The sequence below is a fragment of the Primulina tabacum genome, chromosome 13 (genome assembly GCF_025594145.1).
Source record: "Primulina tabacum isolate GXHZ01 chromosome 13, ASM2559414v2, whole genome shotgun sequence".
NCBI classification, from domain to species: Eukaryota; Viridiplantae; Streptophyta; class Magnoliopsida; order Lamiales; family Gesneriaceae; genus Primulina; species Primulina tabacum.
This window is the reverse complement of record NC_134562.1, coordinates 36,741,914-36,768,387: the sequence shown is the minus strand read 5'-3', so window position 1 is coordinate 36,768,387 and position 26,474 is coordinate 36,741,914. Positions and strand designations below refer to the sequence as shown.

The 26,474-nt window shown below is 40.8% G+C and overlaps 2 protein-coding genes across 3 annotated transcripts; both read right to left on the bottom strand.

Annotated features, from left to right (window-relative positions):
- Nucleotides 1-439: 439 nt before the first annotated feature.
- Nucleotides 440-14,702, bottom strand: LOC142522674 (auxin response factor 8-like). Of its 2 annotated transcripts, XM_075626205.1 has the most exons (15): nt 13,932-14,702; nt 13,555-13,667; nt 13,336-13,434; nt 13,171-13,227; nt 12,921-13,076; nt 12,759-12,843; nt 11,898-11,988; nt 11,656-11,820; nt 11,428-11,550; nt 4,389-4,464; nt 3,125-3,272; nt 2,044-2,886; nt 1,886-1,926; nt 1,585-1,775; nt 440-912 (listed from the first exon to the last, which is right to left on the bottom strand). In XM_075626205.1, exons 1-15 carry the CDS (start codon nt 13,972-13,974, stop codon nt 741-743), a joined length of 2,403 nt encoding a protein of 800 aa, XP_075482320.1. In that variant the 5' UTR covers nt 13,975-14,702; the 3' UTR covers nt 440-740. The 2 variants fall into 2 exon arrangements, with proteins under 2 accessions (XP_075482320.1, XP_075482319.1); XM_075626204.1 differs by having other exon boundaries at nt 443-912; nt 1,886-2,886; nt 13,932-14,699.
- Nucleotides 14,703-23,273: 8,571 nt separating this feature from the next.
- On the bottom strand, nt 23,274-26,148 carry LOC142522097 (uncharacterized). Its single transcript, XM_075625255.1, has 4 exons — nt 26,005-26,148; nt 25,753-25,881; nt 24,640-24,885; nt 23,274-24,446 (listed from the first exon to the last, which is right to left on the bottom strand). The coding sequence occupies exons 1-4, from the start codon at nt 26,146-26,148 to the stop codon at nt 23,274-23,276; spliced, it is 1,692 nt and encodes a 563-aa protein (XP_075481370.1).
- Between the last annotated feature and the right edge of the window lie 326 nt (nt 26,149-26,474).

The following is a 26,474-nucleotide window of genomic DNA, read 5'->3' as shown; positions in this document are numbered from 1 at the left end:
ATTTAACTTTTGTGAACAAGGTTTTCGTCTTCCAATTAGGATTATTACTATATTACATATTTACTTTTTCAATTTATAAAAAAATATTCAAGAAATTTACATACCGATTGCAACTTCCACACTTTTTTTTTTCAGAAGAAAAGCTCTTATAAATTTTACTAGAAAATAACTTTATGAGAAAATGAGTAAAGAACTGTATTGCAACATCCACACACATTTTTTTCAGAAGAAAAGCTCTAATGAATTTTCAAGACCCAATTCTTTTATATTTAATAAATTTCCAATTAATCATAAAAAAATTTCTTTTTTCGATTAACCACAAAAACTTTTAAAATTTTGTAATTTTACCCAAACGTATTCGAAAAACATATCCACATCGTTTCTATTCAAAAAATATCTGACTGATCAGACTTCCGAAAAGTCAACGACACGAATTTTGTCATAACCACGTATCTTATTCGCATCTTTGTTCGATACTTCAAAAAAAAAATCGGAATATCCATGCTACATAGGTTACAATACAGTAATATCCTCCAGTTATCTAATTTAAGTTGCTGATTCAAGTTGTGTGATACAGAATGCAGATTCATGTTCTTTGAAAAGAGACAATTAACCACCATTATATTAGGTCTCGCGTGTCTGGAACCGGAAACGAAATAAAGACAGCCTGTGAAGCCGGAGAAAATCAACATCTTCACGACTTCTAGCTAGGCATGCTGCTTTAGGAGCCCCGATTTCGCTCAGTACTGGAGAGATCCTAAAGTTGGAATACTGGACACAATGTCATTGGCATCATTATTGTTCACTGCTTCGACTGCATTTGTACTCAAGGATTCAGCATCTTGTTTTCCCAGCTTCTGCATATCCTCGGGAGAAAGAATCTTGATATACCAGACATTGTTCACAAAAGCACTGTACATGCATTTAACACCATCAATTCAACATAAAGCCAAATTGTGAAACCACAGTCAAGGCAGGATCGCTGATCAAGTAATCCATAGTAACATATAAAAAACAGGAGACCCCTATTTCTAAGTTTTGATTCTTGAAAAGATGGCATAATGAAGATGAGATTTAACATGCGTTCATGGTTATTTACTTTATCCAGATTGGTATTTCATGTTGCCTGGATGAAGTTTAATGAATGAAAAAAACTCTATTTTCTAAAGAAGAACAAATCCGAGATGATAGTTGGAATTCGAGGAATGTCCATCATCTCAACTTTCTAAAGAAAACATAATTCATTACATAATAATAAAAAGAATAAAATTGTTTAAATGTATTTTGTATAAGATCATCATTTTCATTCAATTATTTATTCTTAGGAGAAGTAAATAATTTAGAGAAGTAATTTCAATTTTTTTGGTAGGGTGATTAATGTTTAGTGGTTACAACAATGAATAATTTAAAAAATTGCCTTCTATGTACTTTTTTTCCTTATTAAAGACTTCTTTAATTGAGCTTCAGGCTATTTTTAACTATATATATTTGGCGGCCTAGTGTAGTTTCTATTACCATCTCCCGCTTAACATATAAAGGTAGTTCATATAATGATTTCTCACTTACATATATATAGATACTTACTCCCATGGGTCGTCTCCAAGGAGAAGCACATCGTCCTCCCTGTCAACAAATACAAGCTGCCAGCCTGATCTTTGAGGGTCTTCAAGCAACCCTGGAATCCTGAACATTTGACCCAATTCCTGTCGCAGCTCCTGATAGCTGTTGAACTGGGCGATGTCCAGCGACCTACCAATGGACCCCGTTTTATAGACCTAGAAAAAAAAAAAAAAAAAACAGAAACCAGAACACAAAAAAATCACATCCAACATACTCAAATTAAGAAAAGGCTTGGATGCATATTGTATCAATCTCGAACAAGCACCTTGACGAAGGTTGAGGCCTGTGTCGGTTGGCCAGTGTAACCTGCACTGTGAAAAACGTCAGACGAATCTTGCACATAACCATACAGAGAGCTTTGATATCCAGATCCCCCTAGTGGCATAGAAGACATATCAGCATGAACTGAAGAAGTGTCAATACCAGACACAGTGGTGGGAAGGAGGAGGCTAGAGGAGTCCATATTGGTGGCGAAAAGACCATGATTCTGGGCATCCAAACTACAAGTATCGTGCTCACCAGAAGCATCTCTACCACGATACGGAGGAAGTGACGTTGAATGGGAACAATCACTGACAGGCGACAGAGAAAATTTTGCCACCCAAAATTGTTGAGGTGACTGCTCATTGAGCATTTGCTGACTTGTTCTCGTGAAATTTAAAAGATCACCAGTCCCTTCAGTACAAAGAGAACCCATCATATTTTGCATACTAGAATGAGCCATAGATGCAGAAAAATTACGGTTTGGATTTGTGAAACCAGGTTTTGTAAATGAAGGGGAGGGAACATCTGATGGCTGCCTTTGTTGGAGCTGATCATGTTGAATTGAAAACGATTCTTGATAAGTATGTTGTTGATGATGTTCTTCCGGATGATTGTCAACGAGCTGTAGTAGTGGCCTCTGCATGTTATCCGACAGCGTTTGGGATTGTGCTGAAAGCATATGAGAAGAAGAAACTGAGGGGTGGACTACTTGCTGTTGCTGTGACATAGGATTATGCCCTCCTGGATGTTGGAGATAATGAACTGGCTGTTGGAACTGCATTATTTGATGTTTCAACATATCTCCAGTGCCGAAATTTTGCAACCCTGATGCCACCATAGCCTGATACTGATGGCTGAGATCGGTTCTCAAGACCGATGGATCAAATCTCTGCTGTGTCCATGGAAACATGCCAATGGACTGAAAATTCATAGAATTGAATCCTTGTTCACCAGCTTCACCTCTTAACCATGTCGTGCCATTGATTGCTTCGTTGTTACCATCTGAGCTAAAAGAGTCTGGGAATTAGTTAACTATATAAACGAGCATAAAATTTGATATCTGGTTTAAGAAATGAAAAAACAACGAACAAAAGATGGTTCAGTATTTCTCCAGGTAAAGGGAACTCCATCATCAAGCACTTACCCAGGGGACAGGCTACAATTTCATGATGCACAGGAACTCATAATATGAACCTTTCACCAATGAGAAAAATTCACCAACATTAGGCAAAACTTGTACCTTGAAAAGAGGAGGCCCCAGGATACCAGGGCCGTTTCATCCTGAGAGGAAATAACGATGGATACATGGGAAATGTTGTCAAAGGCTCAATTTCCCAAAGTGATACCCTTGGCTGCCTGTCACCTGCTGTTGATTCGTCCCAGCCAACCTACAAAATCAAGAAAAATCGAAGAACAAGAGACACATCCGTAGACGATCATTTATCCGGAACCAGAGAGTTTTGACAGTTACAAAACCAAGACCGCCTTTACCACCAAACTGAAACTCATAAAAATTAGACTTTTTTTGGTAAGGTATCTGATCGAGTTAATTCTAAATCCATTATAAAACTAAATCTTCCTTCATTGAGCACATCCATGAGTTATACCCACCGCCGCTACTTTGACCTCACACCCACGTATACTATTTAAGTCCTCAGTTATACTCCTAAGCAGCAATGATGGTATGATAGTATTACAGTAATTTGGACAATTTTTCTACTTTATGCTTTGAGAATTAAAAACTTCAGTGCTTGGTGAACGGTGAAATAAAAATGTTTCCAGCATAGTGCTCTCATATTATGTATTTTGCCTAAGAAACGCAAAAGAAGTAAATTCTTAAAATGATTGTCTTACATTAAAAAAATGGGGAATAGACAGTTGGGTAGCCGAAATTCAATGGATACCAAATGGTCGAGTAACTAAGAATTTTGGGTCCAGCTTGGGTTGAAAAACTTGTTACCTGACACATCAGGTACCCAACCTAGACTATCTGAAGCTAAAAAACACCATGCAATTCCCACCTTGGAGTAAACACATCATACCACATTGAGACAACCATTAGGAATGCACACAATGTGAAAGACACAAACTCACCTAGAATCTACTTCTTAAAATGTATCTAACAAATCAAACACGATCATGTTACATAAATATAATTTGCCAATTCAGCATGTGTTCAAGGCTAATATTTTCTAAAACTCTCAATATCTAGTTAAATAAAGCCGATGTTTACAATATTCGGCACAAATTACGCGAATCTGAATTTTGTGCAGCGCATTATAACATTTTTCACAATCAGCATAACTAGATAGCAAGGGAAATGGGATTGGAAGATTGACTTCAACTCAAATCCTCTGATGAAAAATGGAGAGAATAGTAATATCAAAAGGCTTTGGCTCTTCAAACAAAGGTAGCCGCAGGAAAAATAGGAGTCGGTTGAGAAGTAAAAATACTGAAGGAGCAAGTAATGATATTTCATAAAGCAGTAAAGAGAAGCCATTTACCTTCACAGAACGCCAATGAGAGTTTGGCCAACGAATAGGATCCAGGTCGCCAATGCCAGTGATCGTACCCATGTACCTAGATGTAAAATACCATGGATAAAGAATGCATTAAAATTTTCATGTAAACACTAATTTGATGAAGTCCTGGCATCATTAAGTTTTGGAGCTTAAACAGCAACTCTTGATGGTGTCGGAAATAGAGTGATCGACTATTTAATTGTAAAAGGATACGGTTGGTTAACAAGTAGAATGAGATAGTAAGAATGGTGTGTTTAATTGAATTAATTAATTTTCCTTTTCTCTTCTCCACTTTCACAAATTTTTTCTCTTTCTTTTAAATTCCATGAACCATAGCACATGCACCACCATCCACTCATTTTTCTATTTTATTTCTTGCATCTCCTATCCATACCATCTTCACACATCATTTACCTTTCCTTTCCTTTCATGTAAAGATGTGGGATTCAAGCCTATAATGTTTTTGCAGAAATGCATTTAAAAGGCATCTCATATTTTCTTCACCAAAACACATAAAATATTGTGACACTTGCTTCATCTGATCTTTGTCCCAGGGTTGTAAACCTGTTTTGTGCCCTTCTTACTATATGACGAGAGAACAACGGAAACAGTAGGAAAAGGAAGAGGAGGGGAATCGATTGCAGAGAAGGTTTGGTACTATCGAAGAGGCAAATTGATTGCTGAGAAACTTTGGTACTATAGAGGAGGCAAATCGATTGAACTTTGTAAAACATAGAGCTCGATCCAAATTTTTGCACCTGAAGAGCGATTTTGCTTCACATAATTTCTTTGTCCATCATTTACCAATAATCATTCCCACCCTTTGCTATGTCTAAATTAAAATTTCCACTTGTACAGATCACTCTCTCCTAATAGTTGCACCGTGCTGATTAGCAAACCTTGTGAGAACAATCTTGAGAGTAGTGGAACGGACTGGAAATCTAGTTGGGTTGTTCCTGAGCTGAAGCATGTGACAAAGATTTTTTTTGAGAAATCTACCATATTATACAGAGTACGGAGGGTAATTATGGTCATTCCAGTTTGTTAAATGGAGCATTGTACAACTTATGCTAGAATATTACTACACATGGATGGCACAAACAGACAGCTAAAATGCTAGCACAGGTCAAAGGACTGGGATTGCAATCAGAATGTGAAACAATCGCTCTACAAATCTATCAGTAAACAAACTCCAGTTTTCACACCAATCAAGTAAAACTTTACTATCTACCACCATCGGTTATGAGTGGAACATGGCACATAACTCTAGAACGCCATGTATAAGTAGCCACGTGACAAACATCACTTACATCAGAGTTGGGAATTTGTTTTGCAATGAGAAAACCAGTTGTTACTCTGTGGTTCCAGATAATGGGTATCAAACACTAATTTAACCTAGCATCATTATCGAACTTCGATTTGGTTCCATGAAAAGGAACTACACTCAAAAGCTTGCAATTCCGACACCATCATCCAGCCAGACCCCAAGGTATTAGCCCTCCGCCCAAAAATTACCTTTTATCTTCAGTATTTAATGAGAAGTTCCAACTTTTTACTCAGCTATTATATCTTTGTCATTAGTGAATAAAAGGTAAACATGGTGGGATGGAGGATGGTGTACACAAACAAAGATAGGATAACACTAAAAGGGATCAAGATGTTGTTTGATTGAATATTCTGCCAGAGTTGAGAATTTAGCCAGAATAAATTAAAGAGTAAATTAATTCTGATGCAAATTCCTAATTTGACGTCATAAAATTTATAAAATCCAAAGAATGGCCCTTGGATCTGGCGTCAGGGAATTGCTCTTATGCTAACAAGAACAAAAGTTGTACAATTATGGTAAGATCAATGTTCATTATGTCAATTTATTGATCGTAATATCATTACTACTATTGAGTTGTAGTTGCATTTTGTCCCTTTTCATTTCTCAATCTAAAAAATCAAGTTTAAAAGTATCATGTTCATGGATGTCTGATAATCACATCAATACAGGATTAAAGCATTTATCGCTACACTCAAGGTAACTAGATCTATCAATGGTCACATATGTCAACACATCTGAATGACATGGGTCATGAAGTGGATGTGTAGCATGAAAATTTCATGCAATGTGATTATAACATGCCTATTTCCAACCGGTCCTCCCATCGACATTACGTTCATCCCAAAAAGGTAACAAACCCCCAAAAAGGTAACAAACCCCCACACTAAAACTTAATTTCCTCAATCGACATTACGCTCATACAAGCAGTGTGCTCATAAAACTGTTACGATGGTAGTCCCTTAGTAAGCGGATCCGCAACCATGGAGTTTGTACTGATATGCGCAATAGACAACTTGCCACTCTGAGTTCTTTCTTTAACCAAGAACTTGATGTCAATATGTTTTGATTTCGTCGATCTCATGTTGTTATTGGAATAAATAACTGCTGATTTATTGTCATAATGTATTCTTAATGACCTTTCAATACCATCAACAATTCTCATTCCCCTGAAACTTTTTTGCAGCCATGTTCCATGATTGGATGTCTCATAACACGCTACAAACTCAGATGTCATGATGGAAGAGGCTATAAAAAACTGTTTAGCACTCTTCCAGGTAATGACACCTCCAGCAAGGAGATAGATGTAGCCCGACGTAGATTTCAAATTATCTTGGCATTCAACAAAATCGGAGTCAGTATACACAATGATCTCAAGTTGATCCAACCTCCGATATATGAGCATGTAATCTTTTGTTCTTTATAGGTAGCGGATAACTTTTTTGATTGTTTTCCAATGTTCCACTCCTGGATTACTTAAATATCGTCCCAACATTGATGTCACGTACGCAATATCTGGACGTGTACAAATCTGAGCATACAACTGCAGATACATAGGGAATCTTCTGCATTTCTTTTTCCTCCAAAATCATTCTTTGGGCGTTGTTTGAGACTAAATTTGTCTCTCTTAGCCACAGAAGTATCCATTCGTTAGTAGTTTTGCATTCCATATCGTTGAGAACTTTCTCGATATAGTCTTTATGAGATAATCCAAAAATACTTCGAGAAAGATCCCGATGTATATGGATAGATACTGAGTACAAAAGATGAATCACCAAGATCTTTCGTCTCAAAATTCTTAGCTAGAAATCTATTGGTGTCATGTAACAATTCTAATTGTTGCTAGCAAGTAAGATGTCATCAACATATAAAACCAGAAAAATATGCTTAATCCCACTGAACTTATGGTACACACAATTATCTAACAAATTCATTTCAAAACCAAACGAGATGATCACTTGATGAAATTTGAGATATCATTGTCGAGATGTCTGCTTGAATCCATATATGGATTTCTTTAATTTGCAAACCATATTATTTGTGTCTTTGGACACAAAAATTTCTGGCTGCATTATAGAAATCGTTTCATCAATGCCACCATTTAGAAACGCAGGCTTTACATCCATCTGATGAAAATCAAGATCGAAATACGCCACCAACGTCATTATAATCCTTAAAGGGTCTTCGAAGAAACCGGGGAGAAAGTCTCTTTATAATCAATGCCTTCTTTATGTGTAAAACCTTTAGCGACGAGATGAGCCTTATATCTTTCCACATTGCCTTTTGAATCCCTCTTGGTTTTAAATATCCATTTACAACCAATGGGCTTCGTACCTTTAGGCAATGCGACAAGATCTCATGCGCCATTGTCCTTCGTGGACTTTAACTCCTCATTCATGGCATCAGTCCACTTTTGAGAGTTAAAATTTTTCATGGCTTGATGGAAGTTGAAAGGATCATCCTCCATCAGTCCAATACTCCAATGTCTGCTTCATGTTCTTGAAGAAATACAATGTAATCATCTGACATTACATTTATCCGCTCTCTAGTGGATCTCCTTAATGACATAGGCTCTGAAGGTGATTAAGCTTGTTCATCAGGAATAAGAGGATCTCCAATGTTGTCTTCCTGTATTGTGTTTTGGTCAAAGAGAATAATGTGATCCTGATCAAAATCCAAGACACATGTGGGATATTTACATATTCCTCTTCAAAGACAATATCCTTTACTTTATCTCCTCCGTAAACTCAACATCCTCAAAGAACTGGGCATTTCCTGAATAAAAAATCGACTTACTTGTGGGATCATAAAACTTGTACCCCTGGATCTTTCAGAGTATCCAATAAATAACAGTTGACCATCCTTGAGTCCAATTTCTTTTCATTAGGCTTATAGGGATTTGCCTCAGCTGACATCTCCAAACGTGCAGAAACTTAAGACTAGGCTTTTTACCTGTCCAAAGTTCATGAGTGGTTTTGGTCTCTGCCTTAAGTAGAACTCAGTTATGGATATATGCTACGGTCTTTAGTGCCTCTTCATATGCCCATCACTGCCACAGAAGAAACAATCAGAACTTTGAGAATCACTATGATTCTTCTGTTGTTACTACGGAGATTGTGTATCCGCAGCTTCCTTATCCTTCTTTTTCTTCCATTTATCCTTCGAGGTAGATGCATAGTGAGATCTTGCCACTATTTAAACCAGATGCACCAGCAAGTCCTCAGAGAGATCAAGCTTCAGTACTTTCAACCTTGAAGCAAGATGAGACATTTTCATAATGTACTCCTTTATATTGCTCTTACCCTTTTACCTCTCATCGAAATGAGGCTTGCCAAAAATGTACCAATTTTAGACTTTTCACTTTAATCAAACCTCTTTTCGAGGTCCTGAAAGAAAGCCTTAGTCGTAGCAATGTCACTAGACATTGTGCCCCTGAATATTTCTGGAATGGTCATCTTCATAATCATCATACACATGCGATTTGACCGCTCCCACCTTTCAAACTTCCTCCTTTCATAAGAGGTACTCTAGTCCGTAACGACGGGAAGATAGTCAACCCTTGTTGCAAGTTCCAAATCTATGACTCCGAAAACTATCAATAAATTCTCTTGCAACAATTTAAAATCGGAGTCATTTAACATATGAACATAATTTATGTTTGAATGAATACTTGTAGAAGTCAAATATGAATAGAGAACAAAAAAACCGAATATACATGCTCGATTAAATATCCAAATAAAATAATCAATTAATTCAAATAATGTAAACCTCATAAACATGATATCAAGCACTCCATTAATGTTTTATCTTTGGACAAAAGATTAACTTGTAAGTTATATCCTGACACAACAGTGAAACACCGATAGTAACTATCATGTCAAATAAAAATCTTCATTTGGGCTGCTTGCAGATGAAAACCGAACAACTATCACATGTTTACCACCACAAATGCATATGTAATCATATTAAATATTATTTTTCCTTTGGGCCGATCCATATTCATATAAATGACATAAACTAAAATCTTTTTGTATTTCAAAATAAAATTAATCCATAACACTTTGACGACATTTTATTTCAATCAATCTATTTAAAAATACATATAATCTTATCATTATTTGAATTATTGAATATTTAAGCTTAAACCGAATAAACCTGAATCGTAAAAATTTAAAAAAAAAATCGGAAAACATTTGTACAGTGCGCGCTGGGAGTGCCCCGAAATTGTGCCCCAGCGCGCCTGCTACTGTCCAGAACGTCCTCCCGAGCGGGGCGCGCGATCTGAAGACCACGACTCATGTATACCGATATTTCTGTTTTAGCTCATAGTAAAAACAGAAATTACACATATATCTCTACACATTACAGGATCACAGCCTATTAGATACATTAAAGCCTAATAACCAAAACTTTAACTGATCACTTTAATTTTGAGCTTAACTTATAAACAACACACAACACATAATTATTCAAATATAACCCACATAAATAAAAAATCTCTAACATGAACTAGAAAATAATGAGATTGACAATGAATTTTAATTATTATCATTATCATTATAGAGTCCAATCCTTGGGCCTAAATTTTCTCCATCATATACATGATAACTACAATTTCCAGAATTTGAAGAGACCAATAATGAGTTCTAAACCATTCTCATGGTATCTATGTGCATACTTTTAAGAATTACCGTTTTCTATGGGTATTAATAAGGCATTCAAGGTACCCTAAATATGCATGCATATACGTAGCATCTGTGTGAAAAATCATTTTTTTTTGTTTTGACTGATAATTAACTGTAACTTATCTACAAGTACTATAATTATTATTGTTATTGTTGTTGGTACCAGTTTGGAATTTGCATTCCTAAAATGCTAATGGCATTCCACCATAATTTACTTTTTTATACAATAAGATATCCCTTTTATGTTTATTTTAGTTTTTAAAAGATAAATAAATTTTAATATACCGAATCAAAACTAAAATAGTTTTCCAACATTTTTTTAAAAAATATTGTACCATTCAATCATTGTCACAAACTACTTATTAAAATGTTTAAATAATCAATAAAATGAAAATCTACATGATTATGAAAAAATAAATAACATATTATTGCTACGAGAGTCCAAAACCAATCATTCCACCTTGTTTATTCCAATGCTTCCTTTTGCAAACGTACAAAATCTACTATGACCGTCCCTACACAAGCATCTCCCTCTCCAATGCTTCCTTTTGTGAACTTACAAAATCTACTGTGATTGTCCCTACACAGGCATCTCCCTCTCTACAAACTTCTTAGATATACAATTTCCCAGCTTGATCTTGCTACACTTCAAATACATATAAACCAAGCTAGTGCGAATTATGTAACTTCCAACCAAACCTGATTGGTATTTTTATATTTACTATCTTAAATTAACACACAAATATTTGGACTGTGCTGTTTTTTTCTAGATAATAGGAGTTTTCAGTATAATGTTATTTTGAGGTTCATCAATCTTTATTAAATAAAACCTAGAATATAATGTAGGGTCTGTCATTCATAGTCATCCTATATGATTTTCTTTTTTTAGCTACTGCTAAATTTAATTTTGTATACCGTTTCTTTTTTACATTAAATTGAGTGCTTATCTAGTGTGTGTCAACATACAGCACATCTGCCATTTGCTAAAAGTAGAAAATGCACATAAAAATACCTTCGAACACTCGATTCTTCAGTTTCGAATAGCATCCGAAAACGCATTCCAACAGAAACACGAGTATGATAAACAGCTTTGACATACTTTGACAAAGGAACGACAAAGTCGGATGGACTAGCCCTGCCGTAACAAGCATTTGATATCAGATTAAAATATATGTTTCTATTATTTCATGTATATCTTTATACAAACATAATTAATTACTATGGTTATCATGATTACCACCTTGGGTTATAGAATACTGTGAAGCAGCTATTAGTAGCAGCAGCATGAGCAGCGGCAGCAAGAAGTCCAATGTGCATACTGTCACTTGAAAGGACAGATGATGGCATCACAGTTTGTGGTCGAGTGGCACGACGAATTCCCAAAAGAAGCTGATTTTTTTCGTTCCTGCAAACAAACTAATGGAATAAGACTTTGCTAGAAGAAACTGAAATTGAGATTGAAATCAAGTGGGTACATGGTACCAGATAAAAAGAACAGAATCTCCAGCAACTAGTCTTTTGGCACTGACAAAGACACTCCACCCGGTCGTAAGCAAATGACGCTTGGGTTGACCTGCATGACGGAAAATTATAGAATGCTATAGCAAAATTCAGAAGGTCAAAGCAGACACATGATGCAAGTTATTTTTTACACAAATCAAATCTAATATTAGATTTAAGCATGTAAAGTTATCCAGATCGTAAGTCATTATGCATATCAGCCAAGACTACTTAGGTTTCTTGTAGTTTGAGTTGTTTTATTCACAGAAAGAGTTATCTTCATCCCGTAATAATTTATTTCACTGTACAGTATAATCATTTAGTCATTTAACATTATAAATAATATGATACATTTCCAATATAACCTCAAAAGGTTGATGAATGTGTATTATATACATTTTGTATAAACGAAGCTTGAATCAAGTTGATTTGCATGCATAAAAATTAAAAAACTTTGAAAATTTTCTTATCTTAACTACTTGTCTTTATGTGTCCGAAGGCCGATGATGGACTCTTTGTAGATATTACTCATAAACCTGTAAGATAGCTTATCAAATTGATACGGTTAAAATCCTACACATTTTATATTTATCACTCCACCTGTAAGAAAGGACCAACAGTAAAATAGCATGAGCTCAAGACAAGAGCGAAAGGTACTTATTATGCATTATATTATTGGTGTACTTTAACTTTGAATATTCCAAGTAGATGAAGCCTTTAAGTGGCAACAAAAGGAGAAGGTTATTTGAAAAAAAAAATTGACCAAAGTCATTTTGCTAACTAACCCGTATTGGAATATTTGGGAACCATATGAATTTAGGTTAAAAGAAATTGCAATCTTACCTCGAAAAATATGCCTAAACTTCCATTCAACATCATGAAGATCTCTGGCAATAAGTTCTTGTGCAGGTGGTGTCTGTGAGAAATCCTGAGGGAAAACAGATAATTGCAAACAGTTTCAACACCAGTTTTGCATCACAACGATCAGGTTATAAGTATCTTTACCAAAGGTGGGAAAACTTTTTCCGCAGCCCGACGTGGAACAGAGAATCCTCCATGTGTACTAGTATCACTTGCTGTCAGAGTCTTGCAAAAGTAATTAGTTGGTTGCCTGCTAGGAGTTCCCAGCTCCACCGGAAGATAAGTATCCTTTTGTTCTTGCTGTCGTTAAATAAAAATTTAATTCAAACACAAATTCTGATTATTAGAAGAAAGCTAGACAAAGTATCAAGCAATTCTGTGTATTTCAAAATACCGGAGTTGAGGGCTGCAATGTCATCTGAGCATATACTTCATCCGTTTCAACATCTGCCTGAAATTCAACACATGAAAGGAACTCTTTTACAGTCGACAAAGTAATTTCCCAATTGAGTTAACTTGCAAGGCTAAAAACAAAATATATATAATAAAGAAAACCTACATGCATTGTCACATTGTGAAGTTGGCAAATCAACTGTGGTGGCAAGCTCGGGTAGTTAGGTATGTGCGCATCTATGTCTTTATTAGTTGTGGCAGCAACCTGTCAAACGTTTACCAGTTATAATATAATATTTTAGATGCCACGCATGCAAAGTAATAATGTGAGGGTTTAAAAGGTGCATAAGGCTTTAAAAACGTTCTAAAGATACCCCAAACTAACCTGCTCACTATGACCCTGAGGGAAGTAAACCACACGACTCCCCACCGTTGGTAGGGAAACCAGAGGACCAGCACAGGCATGCCATAGCTCAGAATTTAAACACTTCTTCTCCCCTTTCATAACCACAATCAACAAGAAATTACCCATCAGCCATGATATTGTCCAGCTAAATTACTAGTTGGAATTTCTGTTATGGCAAAAGATATTAAAGAATTCTACCAGGAGTGGGTAGGTGTGCAGTTCAGTAAGAAAAGAAATTGACCGGTAACATCAAAAATAGTAGAGAAGAATTAGATTTTAAAACGAAAACAAAAGAAAAGAAAGGTCTAAACTAAAACACAGAGTGCATAGAAACAAAGAGAAGACACAATCGGCACCTTCATGAGACTGCTGACCCATCCCTGATGTTGAAGGTTTCATAGTTTTATCCACACTTCACTTAAATATAGAATATATTGTTCTTTATAAATCAGAGTAGCAACGATTCCTCGTATAACAGAATTATTTATTGTAACATCAGCTTCAGCTCATAGAAACCCCCATTGAAGAGATCCTTGATAGCTCGAACCCTAAACACTCAGTCAGTATAAGCTCCAACTGTCCCCTTCTGCCTACCATCTTAGCCTCCCAACTGAAATAGTACTCACCTGCATTTTTCTTCGCCGACAACTACGGCCAAATTCACACAAACCCACGAAAAGAAAGCTCGTACGGACTCCTTAGAGCACCGAATTTCAGCCGATAATTGATAATTGCAAGAAACCCACAAGAAAAAGAAAGCCAAAAAGAAACCAGTCCCTCTCCTTCAGTAAGACACCCCATGAATAGTTGATTGGCAAGTTAAAGCCCCATCCTTTTTTCTTGTCTTGCTTCTTATGGGTTTTGTAGTTACAGTAGGCAGAAGCTGGAAACTAAAAACTTTACCAAAACCAATCCTATCACTCCACTCCTATCAGGGAAGAGAACAAGTGAGAGAAAATGAAAGAAAAGGGCCTTCTTTATCTTTTATAGTCCACCCGACCAAAGGTCGACCTGGTAGCAGTCATCCACAGTGGAGAGAGAGAGGAAAAAGTGTAAGTATGTGTGTATATGAGGAGGATGATAATAATAATGATGCAAATGCAAATTCTGTAATGCTGAGACTATGCAAATGGCTCAGCGAGTTTTCCTCTCTCTTTCTGTCTCTCACTCTCTTTCGTGGACTACTGGGCTATCATCAGAGAGAGGTTTTGGGAAAGAGTGGATTTGGACCGTTGATGGAAGAGTACGGTGTCATTCTGACCGTGGAATGGAAAAATGATTTGACAGGAAGCATGTGCGACCATCCTTCAGTGGTCATTGTCAGAGTACGGACATCACAATGAAAGAGAGCCCTTCAGATCATCATCCTTTAAGAATTATACCCGCCTACACACAGCCCTTGGTGTATTAACACATAATTGTCACTCCTTCCAGGGAATGTAGATCTCAGTGATGACTTTCCATTGTTTTTAAAAGATTTAAATTAAAAATGATATAAGTTACGAACAACAAACATCAAATATTACTAATAATCACATCAACATTTTGGAAACATCCAAAACATTGTCCGGACTGGAAGTGGATCTCCAACAATTATTAAGAAATTAAAATATTAATTTTGAAATAAGAAAAAAAAAGAATATTCTAAAATATTATATTGTAGTGTAGATGAGTTGTAAATGATTTTACGTAGTATAAATGTAGCGCAGAATGTAGTAAATAGAATGGAGACGACCTAATAGAATATGGTTTTATGTTTGAAACAAAATTTTAGTGTTGTTTATCATCATTTTTTATTTTCATTTTTTCAATGAAATCATTTAATTTCATGTGGACATTCATCAATTCATTATTTACTTATATAGACCTACTGCCTTATTCATGACTTGAATTATTAACATTTATTTGTCTTGTGCTTGTATTTTGAACTTAAGATAAGATAGTTGATTGCTATTTTGAATTTTCAAGACCAAGGAGTGGGCTAATGGGTATTCGTTGGATTATTTAATGTGGGAGATCTTGTGATTGAAAAAGCCAAAATCATTGATTCTTGCACATCTTAGTCCTAAAATCTAACTATAATAATGACGGTTTAAGTCGTTAAAAAGCTAAATTGTGTATATAAACCCATGATTGGCTACATGTTTTGAAAAAATTTTGTATTTCTGATTTAAATAAAGTGGCAGGTGGAATATATATATAGATATATGTATATATATGTATGAATATATATATATATATATATATATATATATATATATATTGATGTGATCTCGTTAAAATAGGTGAGCCGGGTACGGGGCTTCAACGGACCAAATCAATAATTTATAATGTTTGGGAATTTGAGTGAAGATAATGGCTTGGATCAACACCTGTAAACAAGAAAGTAACTCGTGAATGGGCGTCGGAGGGATGTCCGGCGTGGCCACTCCGATGCTTAAGTCAGCAGGCTTTTTTATGAACACAAGCAATATTTGAAGGGAAATATGTAAGTGCTTTTAGTTCAAAGATTTCCGAATGTTTAAATGACACTAATACCTGCTATTTATAGTAGAAAATGGGGTAGGTACCTCGATTCTTGTGCCACCTACTAAGTATGGCAAGTCGGCTGCCCATACTTGTAGCTTCTGATGACTTCTAGGACACTCCAAGCCCAAGTGGTTCTGACGGATTAGGCTGCCTGTATCGATCACACTCGAGTGTGGTGCAATTCTCGAGGTGGCCTGGGTAGTTGGTTACCTGGGTACCTGTATGAGAAACCGGGTGGAGAAGAAGTGTCCGGGCAGCTGTCTTCTGATCCGGGCTATTCAACCGATAACCCGGGTCATCACTAACCCGGAAATGGGTCACCATTATCCCGGACCCTTACAGGGGTATCACCACACATCCTAAAAATAGTCGGGCTAGAGCTTGACTCGCTGTCCCGATCAGTCATGCATGTTTACTCCAAAACATATCCTAGAGTGAATAAGAGCCTTGGGTCTCTAAATATCCTGCAGAAGTGATGAGGTGTCAGGCTTCCATATCTCTCAGGTTTTGTACATTCATCATTTAGTATTCTCGGGAAATCCAATGAATGTCATTATGCTGCATGCGTTAACAATGACACCGTCGAAAATTGTTCGTATTCCGAGGTAATAATGAGCCTGTTCCCTCGATACCCGTACACGTCTTTTCATCTGCCTGCTCAATTTCCTAGATTCCCTCTGATCGTCCGATTGGGTTCGAATCGACGATGGAGACTGATTCCTTCCTATATATATATACAGTAACCTGCTTACCTATTCTCCAACATTCCATCAATTCAGTCCTCAAGAAGTGCAATGGCGGGTTCCAGTGGTTCGAAATCTCCCGACATGGCAGCAGAGTTTATGCAAGCGGATTTTGAGAAAAGAAAATCTGAATTGGAAGATGAAGTCTTCCAAAAGATCCTCCATTACTGGGAGGAGCTGCAAGGACTTCAGCTTCTTCACGAGTGGGAGGAGGCTATCACTCCTGAACTGGTGGCCAAGTTTGCAAAGTATCGGGAACGCTTGCAGATTTCTGATACGGAGGACCTCTTTGAGGACGACTTTATCCTCCAGCTATTGCTTCATAAAGAGAGGAGGACGCTGCAGAAGATTGCCGACTCTGCTAGCTTTATGAAGGCGTTCACTGGTAGCTCTGTAAAGAGTTTTGTGATTAAGTGGATAGCCTCTGTAGAAGAGGAATTTTTTAATGTAACGGGTAAAGAATTCCCGGAATAATAATAATAATAATAAAAAAAGTTTATCTAGTTACTCTTATTGTCCGTATTTCATTGACACCGCATGATATATGTACCATAAAATGAATCAGAATAAATATCCAGAACTGATAAGTGATCAACTGAAAAAAACGGGCCCTAAAATTCCCCAGGCTCAAAATGAAGTACCGGGGCCTTACTTTTCTCGGGATTAAGATAAGATGCCGGGGCCTCAGACCTCCCGGGCTTAAGATGAGATCTTGGGTAACCCACGGGATGCCATGATAACGCGTGCCCTTTCTATCAACGATCAGGAACGTTTCGTATTTCGATGAGCCGATAAGTCTGACATTTTTAATTATTGCGTGTGTCCCCTCGTATGCCTGGTACAATTTTCTAGGCAAATCGTGGTCGTCCACGCATGCTTTTTAAATAAACGGCTGAGATCTTCCCCCACCGCCTATATATACTAACTAACAGGTTTTCCAAAAATTACTCTCAAATTCGAAATTGCAGCGAAGCTCTTGCAAATTCTCTTCTCGAGACTCTACTTGTGCGAAATCATTTCCGGCAACCTTCCACCGCATATATCGTCGTAAGTTTTCTTCTTTTAAAATGTCTCACTCCACTTCTTCCACCTCAGGAGCGAATGCGCGAGGCTCTCCTAGCGCTGAGCCTTCCGCACTTCGTTCCGATTCTCCTCCCTCTCCCCCACGTCGCTCCATTACCCAACCTTCTAAAAAACCAGTGGCACTTCCAACCAAACCTCTCTTTTCTAAACCTTTATCTTTTGGCCACTCCCGGGCCCGAGCTCTTGCGAAGAACAAGGGTAAGGGTAAAGCCAAGGTCTCGAGTCCTCGGGCGGTTGAGATCCCGGGAACTCCCTGGTTCTCCTCTATGCGAAGCGCCTTACGCTTGGGGGCAGATGAGGAACTCCGAGCGCTGGGCAATATTCCTTCTTCCATTTCTATCTTGATACATGGGCCCTCTGATAGGGCCGATAACCCTCCTCCTAGGTACACAACTTTCTTTCGGGACCAGGTTAGGAATGGTCTTCGGTTTCCCGTTCATCCCTTTTATATTGATGTTGCCAAATTTTTTGGTGTACCTGTCAATCAATTTCATCCCAATTCTTTCAGGATTATGGCCTCGGCCTATGTTCTTTTTAAAATGAATAATCTTCTCATCACTCCCCTCATCCTTCACTATTATTTTTCTTGCCATTTCGGGAATAATGCATTTTCCCTTAAATCCCGGTTAAACGCCCGATTCCTCGATGACATCCCTTCCTCTCAAAATGGATGGAAAGGAAGATTTTTTTTACATCCAACTCCCGGGTCCTTTACCCTGTCTAACCCGGTTTCTCCTTCCCTTCCCCAACAACCTTCCCTTCCTCCATCCTACAAATTTGAGGAGCCTTTCCTCCTGAGTCAAACCCTCGTGGAGGGACACAAGTACTCCTCTTCCATTCTTATCTCAGAAGAGAACTTAGTGGCCTACGGATTGAGTGCCCGGGCTGAGGACCCCATAGACCGGGTAATTGATGAGGTGGCTGGCTCGGGTTCTCAACTCGGTACATACTTTATCTTCTGTGCTTTCTTATTCCTTTATCCTGTTTATTTAATGTATCATAACCCTGTCACTCCTCTATGCAGATAACTATGAGATGCAAGCAGCTTTTGCTAAAAGGCGTGCAGCTGAGAAGGCAGCCCGAGAGAAGAAAATGGCGGCTCGCCGGGCAGCTGCGGAAGAAAAGAAAAAATGGGATGCAGAAGCGGCAGCCTTGAGAGCTGAGGTGTCCCGGGAAGAACCTCCCCAAGATGGCGCTTCCCGGGCGATGACTGAGAACTCGGAGGAATCTGAAGATCTCATTCTCCATCACTCAGAGAAAACGAAAAGCTACTGAAGAACCCGAGCTGGTTATTCTCGAAGACCCTTCCTAGGGTGACCAAGGCGCCTTCCGAAGCGTTTCAAGAAGGTGCTCAGCCCTGCTGAGATAGCTATCCTGAAAAGCACTCCTTCTAGTGTGAGGTTTTTGGAGGGGTCCAACCGTCTTCTGTCTGTAAGTTTTATTCTTTATTTCTTTTCCCTCTCTCTCCCTCCCTCCTTTTTCTTTTTTTAAGATTCCTTCTTATCCAGGCTGCCCAGATGCTAGTTTCGGCCTTTGAAGAGGTGGCAGCGGTGGCAACCAAGAAGGGTAAGCAAGCCCGGGCGGCTCAGGATATTCATGACCATCTCCAAGGAGAGATGGCCCGGGCCCAGAAGCTTCACGAGGAGACAACTGCCAGTCTCCAAGCTTCCTTGGAAGCAGCTAATCAAGAGCTGGCCGCGGCTCAACTTTCTCGTGATGAGAGCATAGCCCGGGAGAAGGCTTCTCAGAGGCAAATTGCGTTCCTGGCATCTCGGATTAGCTATCTCGAGGATGAAGCCAGTGCCCAGCAACATCGAGCCGAAGTTGCTGAAGATAAGCTCAGACTTCTTCAGCTGACCCATGAAGAATGGAGGACTACTTTCCTTCAATCGGCGGAATTCCAAGCATCTGTTGAAGATAGGGCCTACAAATACTTTTCGATTGGCTTTGAGAAATGCCAGGAGCAATTTGAGGAGATAGGCCTGATTCCGACAGATAAGGAGGGCTTTCCTGATATTGATAAGGCCATTGCTTCCCTTCCCAAAGATGATGCTGTCGAGAAAGAGGCTGAGAAGACTCCCGGGGAATCCGGAGAACCATCAGGGCAGCAGACTTTAGAATAGGCCTGTAATTTACTCTGTATTTTTTTCCTTTGTATTTCTTGCCTTTGAACTTTGTAAGGAAATGTTGATTTCTTTCCGTCGCTGTGCTTTTTTCAATATGATTTTTGACAATTTTTTCGCAACCCGGGTAATGCAATAACTTATGAGTATTTTTTAGTAGGAGAAAACGGTAATTTCAATCGAATACCCAGGGTCCCGGTCCATACGTTAAATAAGTAGCTTAATTAATACTCCAGATGTAGAGCCTTGGGCCGGGGATCATGTCCCGGGACTTGGGAATGGTCGAGGTGTGGTGCCCCGAGCCAGGGTGTAGTGCCCTGGGCTTTTTAAGAACCAAGGTACGGAGCCTTGGGCCGGGGATCATGTCCCGGGACTTGGGAATGGTCGAGGTGTGGTGCCCCGAGCCAGGGTGTAGTGCCCTGGGTTTTTTAAGAACCAAGGTACGGAGCCTTGGGCCAGGGATCATGTCCCGGGACTTGGGAATGGTCGAGGTGTGGTGCCCCGAGCCAGGGTGTAGTGCCCTAGGCTTTTTAAGAACCAAGGTACGGAGCCTTGGGCCGGGGATCATGTCCCGGGACTTGGGAATGGTCGAGGTGTGGTGCCCCGAGCCAGGGTGTAGTGCCCTGGGCTTTTTAAGAATCAAGGTACGGAGCCTTGGGCCGGGGATCATGTCCCGGGACTTGGGAATGGTCGAGGTGTGGTGCCCGAGCCAGGGTGTAGTGCCCTGGGCTTTTTAAGAACCAAGGTACGGAGCCTTGGGCCGGGGATCATGTCCCGGGACTTGGGAATGGTCGAGGTGTGGTGCCCCGAGCCAGGGTGTAGTGCCCTGGGCTTTTTAAGAACCAAGGTACGGAGCCTTGGGCCGAGGATCATGTCCCGGGTCTTGGGAATGGTCGAGGTGTGGTGTCCCGAGCCAGGGTGTAGTGCCCTGGGCTTTTTAAGAACCAAGGTACGGAGCCTTGGGCCGGGGATCATGTCCCGGGACTTGGGAATGGTCGAGGTGTGGTGCCCCGAGCCAGGGTGTAGTGCCCTGGGCTTTTTAAGAACCAAGGTACGGAGCCTTGGGCCGGGGATCATGTCCCGGGACTTGGGAATGGTCGAGGTGTGGTGCCCCGATCCAGGGTGTAGTGCCCTGGGCTTTTTAAGAACCAAGGTACGGAGCCTTGGGCCGGGGATCATGTCCCGGGTCTTGGGAATGGTCGAGGTGTGGTGTCCCGAGCGAGGGTGTAGTGCCCTGGGATTTTTAAGAATCAAGGTACGGAGCCTTGGGCCGGGGATCATGTCCCGGGACTTGGGAATGGTCGAGGTGTGGTGCCCCGAGCCAGGGTGTAGTGCCCTGGGCTTTTTAAGAACCAAGGTACGGAGCCTTGGGCCGGGGATCATGTCCCGGGACTTGGGAATGGTCGAGGTGTGGTGCCCCGAGCCAGGGTGTAGTGCCCTGGGCTTTTTAAGAACCAAGGTACGGAGCCTTGGGCCGGGGATCATGTCCCGGGACTTGGGAATGGTCGAGGTGTGGTGCCCCGAGCCAGGGTGTAGTGCCCTGGGCTTTTTAAGAAACCAAGGTACGGAGCCTTGGGCCGGGGATCATGTCCCGGGACTTGGGAATGGTCGAGGTGTGGTGCCCCGAGCCAGGGTGTAGTGCCCTAGGCTTTTTAAGAACCAAAGTACGGAGCCTTGGGCCGGGGATCATGTCCCGGGACTTGGGAATGGTCGAGGTGTGGTGCCCCGAGCCAGGGTGTAGTGTCCTGGGCTTTTAAGAACCAAGGTACGGAGCCTTGGGCCGGGGATCATGTCCCGGGACTTGGGAATGGTCGAGGTGTGGTGCCCCGAGCCAGGGTGTAGTGCCCTGGGCTTTTTAAGAACCAAGGTACGGAGCCTTGGGCCGGGGATCATGTCCCGGGACTTGGGAATGGTCGAGGTGTGGTGCCCCGAGCCAGGGTGTAGTGCCCTGGGCTTTTTAAGAACCAAGGTACGGAGCCTTGGGCCGGGGATCATGTCCCGAGACTTGGGAATGGTCGAGGTGTGGTGCCCCGAGCCAGGGTGTAGTGCCCTGGGCTTTTTAAGAACCAAGGTACGGAGCCTTGGGCCGAGGATCATGTCCCGGGTCTTGGGAATGGTCGAGATGTGGTGCCCCGAGCCAGGGTGTAGTGCCCTGGGCTTTTTAAGAACCGGGTCATAGCAGCTCCCAAGATATAATAACAAACGCAATACTCTGAGAAAATATATATTTTTTATTGATTTCTTCCGTCAAACAATTACATCTATTATGCATAGTACTTCTTTAAGTTAAACACATTCCAAGAGGGGACGTCCCTGCGCATCTTCTAAATAAAAGGATCCCGAGTTGACTCTCCGAGTGATTTTGTAAGGTCCTTCCCATCGGGCTTCCAGCTTCCCAACTTCCCCAGCAGGGTTGATTTTTTTCATGACTAAATCCCCAACTTGGAAGTTTCGAATACGAACCTTCTTGTTATATGATTTCATCACCCGATTTCTGTATGCCTCCATTCGAATAAATGCCATGTTCCTTTTTTCTTCTATTAAGTCCAACTCCATGGCCCTGCTTTGGTCGTTGTCCTCCGGGTAAGATTCTACCCGGGAAGAGGTCTGTCCGATCTCTACTGGAAGAACTGCTTCAGAACCATATACCAAACTGAAGGGAGTTTCTTGAGTAGGTGCCCGGGGAGTAGTTCTGTAAGCCCATATGACACTAGGTAACTCCTCCACCCAATCCTTTTCTTTACCCTGAAGTCTTGCCTTTAATGCTTGCACAATGACTCTGTTGACAACTTCTGTTTGACCTATTGGCTTGAGGATATGCAACAGAGGTAAAAGATTGAGTGATTTTCATTTCCTGGCACCATGACGTAATTCCTTTGCCTTGAAATTGTCTTCCATTGTCCGAGATTATTCTCCTGGGCACTCCGAACCGGCACACAATGTTCTTCCATAAAAATTTCAATACTTCCTGCTCGGTGATCTTTGCTAAAGGCTCAGCTTCAACCCACTTAGAAAAGTAGTCAACAGCTACTAGTAAGAATTTTTTCTGAGCCCGGGCAACCGGAAAAGGACTCACAATATTCATGCCCTATTGATCAAAAGGGCAGGATGCCCAAATAGGCTTCATGAGAGTGGCCGGGCTGTAGCTGAAATTCGAATGATGCTGACAGCCCTCACAAATCTGGACCAAATGAGCAGAATCTTGTTTTAAGGTGGGCCATCAGAATCCAGCAAGCATTGTTTTTCGAGTTAAAGACATTCCTCCGAGGTGCTCGGCACAACACCTCTCATGAATTTCTCGGAGAACATAATCCACCTCTTTTTCATTTAAACACTTCAAAAGCGGTCCTTGGAATGATCTTCTGTACAAAATTTTATTTAAGAGAACAAACCTGGGGACTTGTCTTTTGATCTTCTGAGCTCGGGCTTTATCCTCAGGGAGCTCATGGTTCGTAATATACGCGATCAGTGGTGTCATCCATGAATCTTCAGGCATGGGTGATGCTTCTTCCTCCGTAGAGAGAACCAGCCGAGTAATATGCATCACCTCCCGGGTATTAACTTCTGATAAAGAAGCAGTCATTTTAGCCAAAGCGTCTGCCTCACTGTTTTCTTGTCGGGGTACTTGTTCAATACTCCAATCCATGAAGCTTTCTGCTTGGGCTCGAATGAGCCGTAAATATTTAAGCATCTTGTCATCCTTAGCCTCATAAATGCCCTTTATTTGTTGAGTGATGAGCTGTGAATCAGAATATAGAATAATCCGAGAAGCTCCAACTTCCCGGACAGCTCGAATACCTGCAAGAACAGCCTCATAATCAGCTTCATTATTGGTTATCCGGGAATCAATTCTTAATGCTAATTTGACATTTTCTCCCAAGAGAGACACTAATACCACCCCTACTCCGCACCCCATCAGGCTAGATGCCCCATCCACTGATACTTTCCATACCTCCTCCTCACTGGGCTGGATCATTTCAGATAAGAAATCTGACAAAGCCTGTGATTTAATGGCCACTCGGGGCTTGTACTCGATGTCATATTCACCCAACTCTACTGTCCATTTTATCATTCGCCCGGATACTTCGGAATGAGTCATGATCCTACCCAGAGGACTATTGGTAAGAACAATAACCTGATGTGACAGAAAGTAAGGTTTTAGCTTCCGGGCGGTCATGACTAGGGCCAAAGCAATTTTCTCCACTTCGCTATACCGGAGCTCGGGCCCCCTCAGAGCATGGCTGACATAATAGACAGGTTTTTGATCAGTTCCTTCCTCTTTTATTAGAACAGAGCTGACAACATACTCTGTAGCGGACAGGTAGACATATAATTTTTCTCCAGGTTCTGGTTTCACCAACACCGGGAGCCCGGCAAGATGAATTTTCAAGTCCTGGAAGGCCTATTCACATTTCTCATCCCATCCGAATTGCTGGGCCTTCCTTAAGATTTGAAAAAAAGGATAACTCTGGTGTGCTGATCGGGAAATAAATCTGGAAAGGGAAGCAATTCTCCCAGTTAGCTTTCTCTTTGACAGATCGGGGAGATGGCATGCTTAGCACAGATTCGACTTTCTCTTGATTCACCTCGATCCCTCGGTCTGTCACAATGAATCCCAAGAATTTGCCACTCTTCACGCCAAAAATACACTTGGCAGGATTAAGCTTGATTCCATAATGCATGAGAGTCGCAAAAGTTTCTTCTAGATCACTAATAAAGCTGGCACCCTCTCTGGATTTGGATAGAATATCATCCACATAGACTTCCACATTCCGTCCCAGCTGCTTCTCAAAGACTTTATCCATCAGACGCTGGTAAGTAGCCCCTGCATTCTTCAACCCGAAAGGCATTACAATATAACAAAATGTACCTCCCGAGGTGATGAAGCTGGCTTTGTCTTGATCCTTTTTAGCCAGAGGGATTTGATGGTACCCCTGGTATGCGTCCATGAAACTTAGCAATTCATAGCCCGAGGTGGAATCCACCAGCTGATCAATCCTGGGCAGAGGATAATGATCTGTGGGGCACGCCTTGTTGAGATCGCGGAAGTCTACACACATGCGCCACCTCCCGGTAGATTTGGGTACCAAGACCACATTCGAAAGCCATGTGGGGAATTGAATTTCCCTAATGTGGCCAGCTTTCAGAAGCTCTTTAATTTGCGCATCAATTACTTTGTCTTTTCAGGGCCAAAGTGCCTCTTTTTTTGTTTTACTGGGTGAGATCCCGGGAGGATGTTCAATTGATGTTCTGCTATCAAAGGAGAAATCCATGTCAACTCTTGTTGGGACCAAGCAAACACATGAATATTAGTTTTTAAACAATGAATCAGACTGACCCGAGTGGATATACTGAGATCTCATGCCACCCGGATTTGCTGGTCTGGTCCGATTTCTACTACTTCTTGTTTTTCTTCTGCCACAAAATGCACCTCTCCTCTCCCCATCGTTCTTTCCCCGTCCACCCTTGCCTTCTTCCCTTCCTTCCTTGTTCTACTCTGATCCGCCCGAACTGCCTCCACATAGCATTTCCGAGAGGATGGTTGATCTCCTCGGACTTCTCCCACCCGAGCTCCTACTGGAAATTTTATCTTTTGGTGGTATGTGGATGCTACGGCTCTCAATTCGTTCACAGCCGGTCTCCCCAAAATGATATTATATGATGACGGAAGAATCCACTACGGTGAATGAAGTCATCACCGTCCTCTTAAGATCCTGAGAACCCAAGGTTAATGGCAACATGATCTCCCCTTCCGGGTAAACCATATGGCCACCAAAACCAAAGAGGGCAGTCTCCACAGCCTCTAGGTGGTAGCCCTGCAAATCCATCTGTACAAAGGCATCTTTAAAAATTACATTTACAGAGCTGCCTGTGTCCACAAAGACCCGTAGAATATCATAATTCGCCACTCGGGCTTGGATCATCAGGGCGTCGTTGTGGGGCAGACTCACCCCTCTCAAATCTTCCGGGCCAAAACTAATGATCGCCTCATTCCTTCTTGCTCCTTCTACCTCCAAACATTCCCTCCTGCTTCTCCCCTTCCTCGCCCGGTCAGAATCTCCATCAGTAGAGCCTCCTAATATCATTTTGATCATTCCTGTGGCAGGGGGCGAATTCTTTTTTCTCTCGGGCTCAGGCTCCCTTCTTCTACTGGGCTCAATCCTCGGGATATTCCTCACACTTCCTCCTCGGGCGCTGGATCCTGGTGGCCGAGATGTCCAAGGTGGCACTCTCGGCCTCTGGCTATTGTTACTAGGGTCCCGGGATGGAGGATGAGGCATAATTCCCCTTTAGTGCCTTGCAGTTTTCAGTGTTATTGTGGCATACTTTGTGAAAAGAGCAAAATCCACTTTTTTCTGGCCGGGATAACTGATGATCCGGGGCCAAATCTTGCTGCACTCCTGCACTTCCCTCTCCCGAG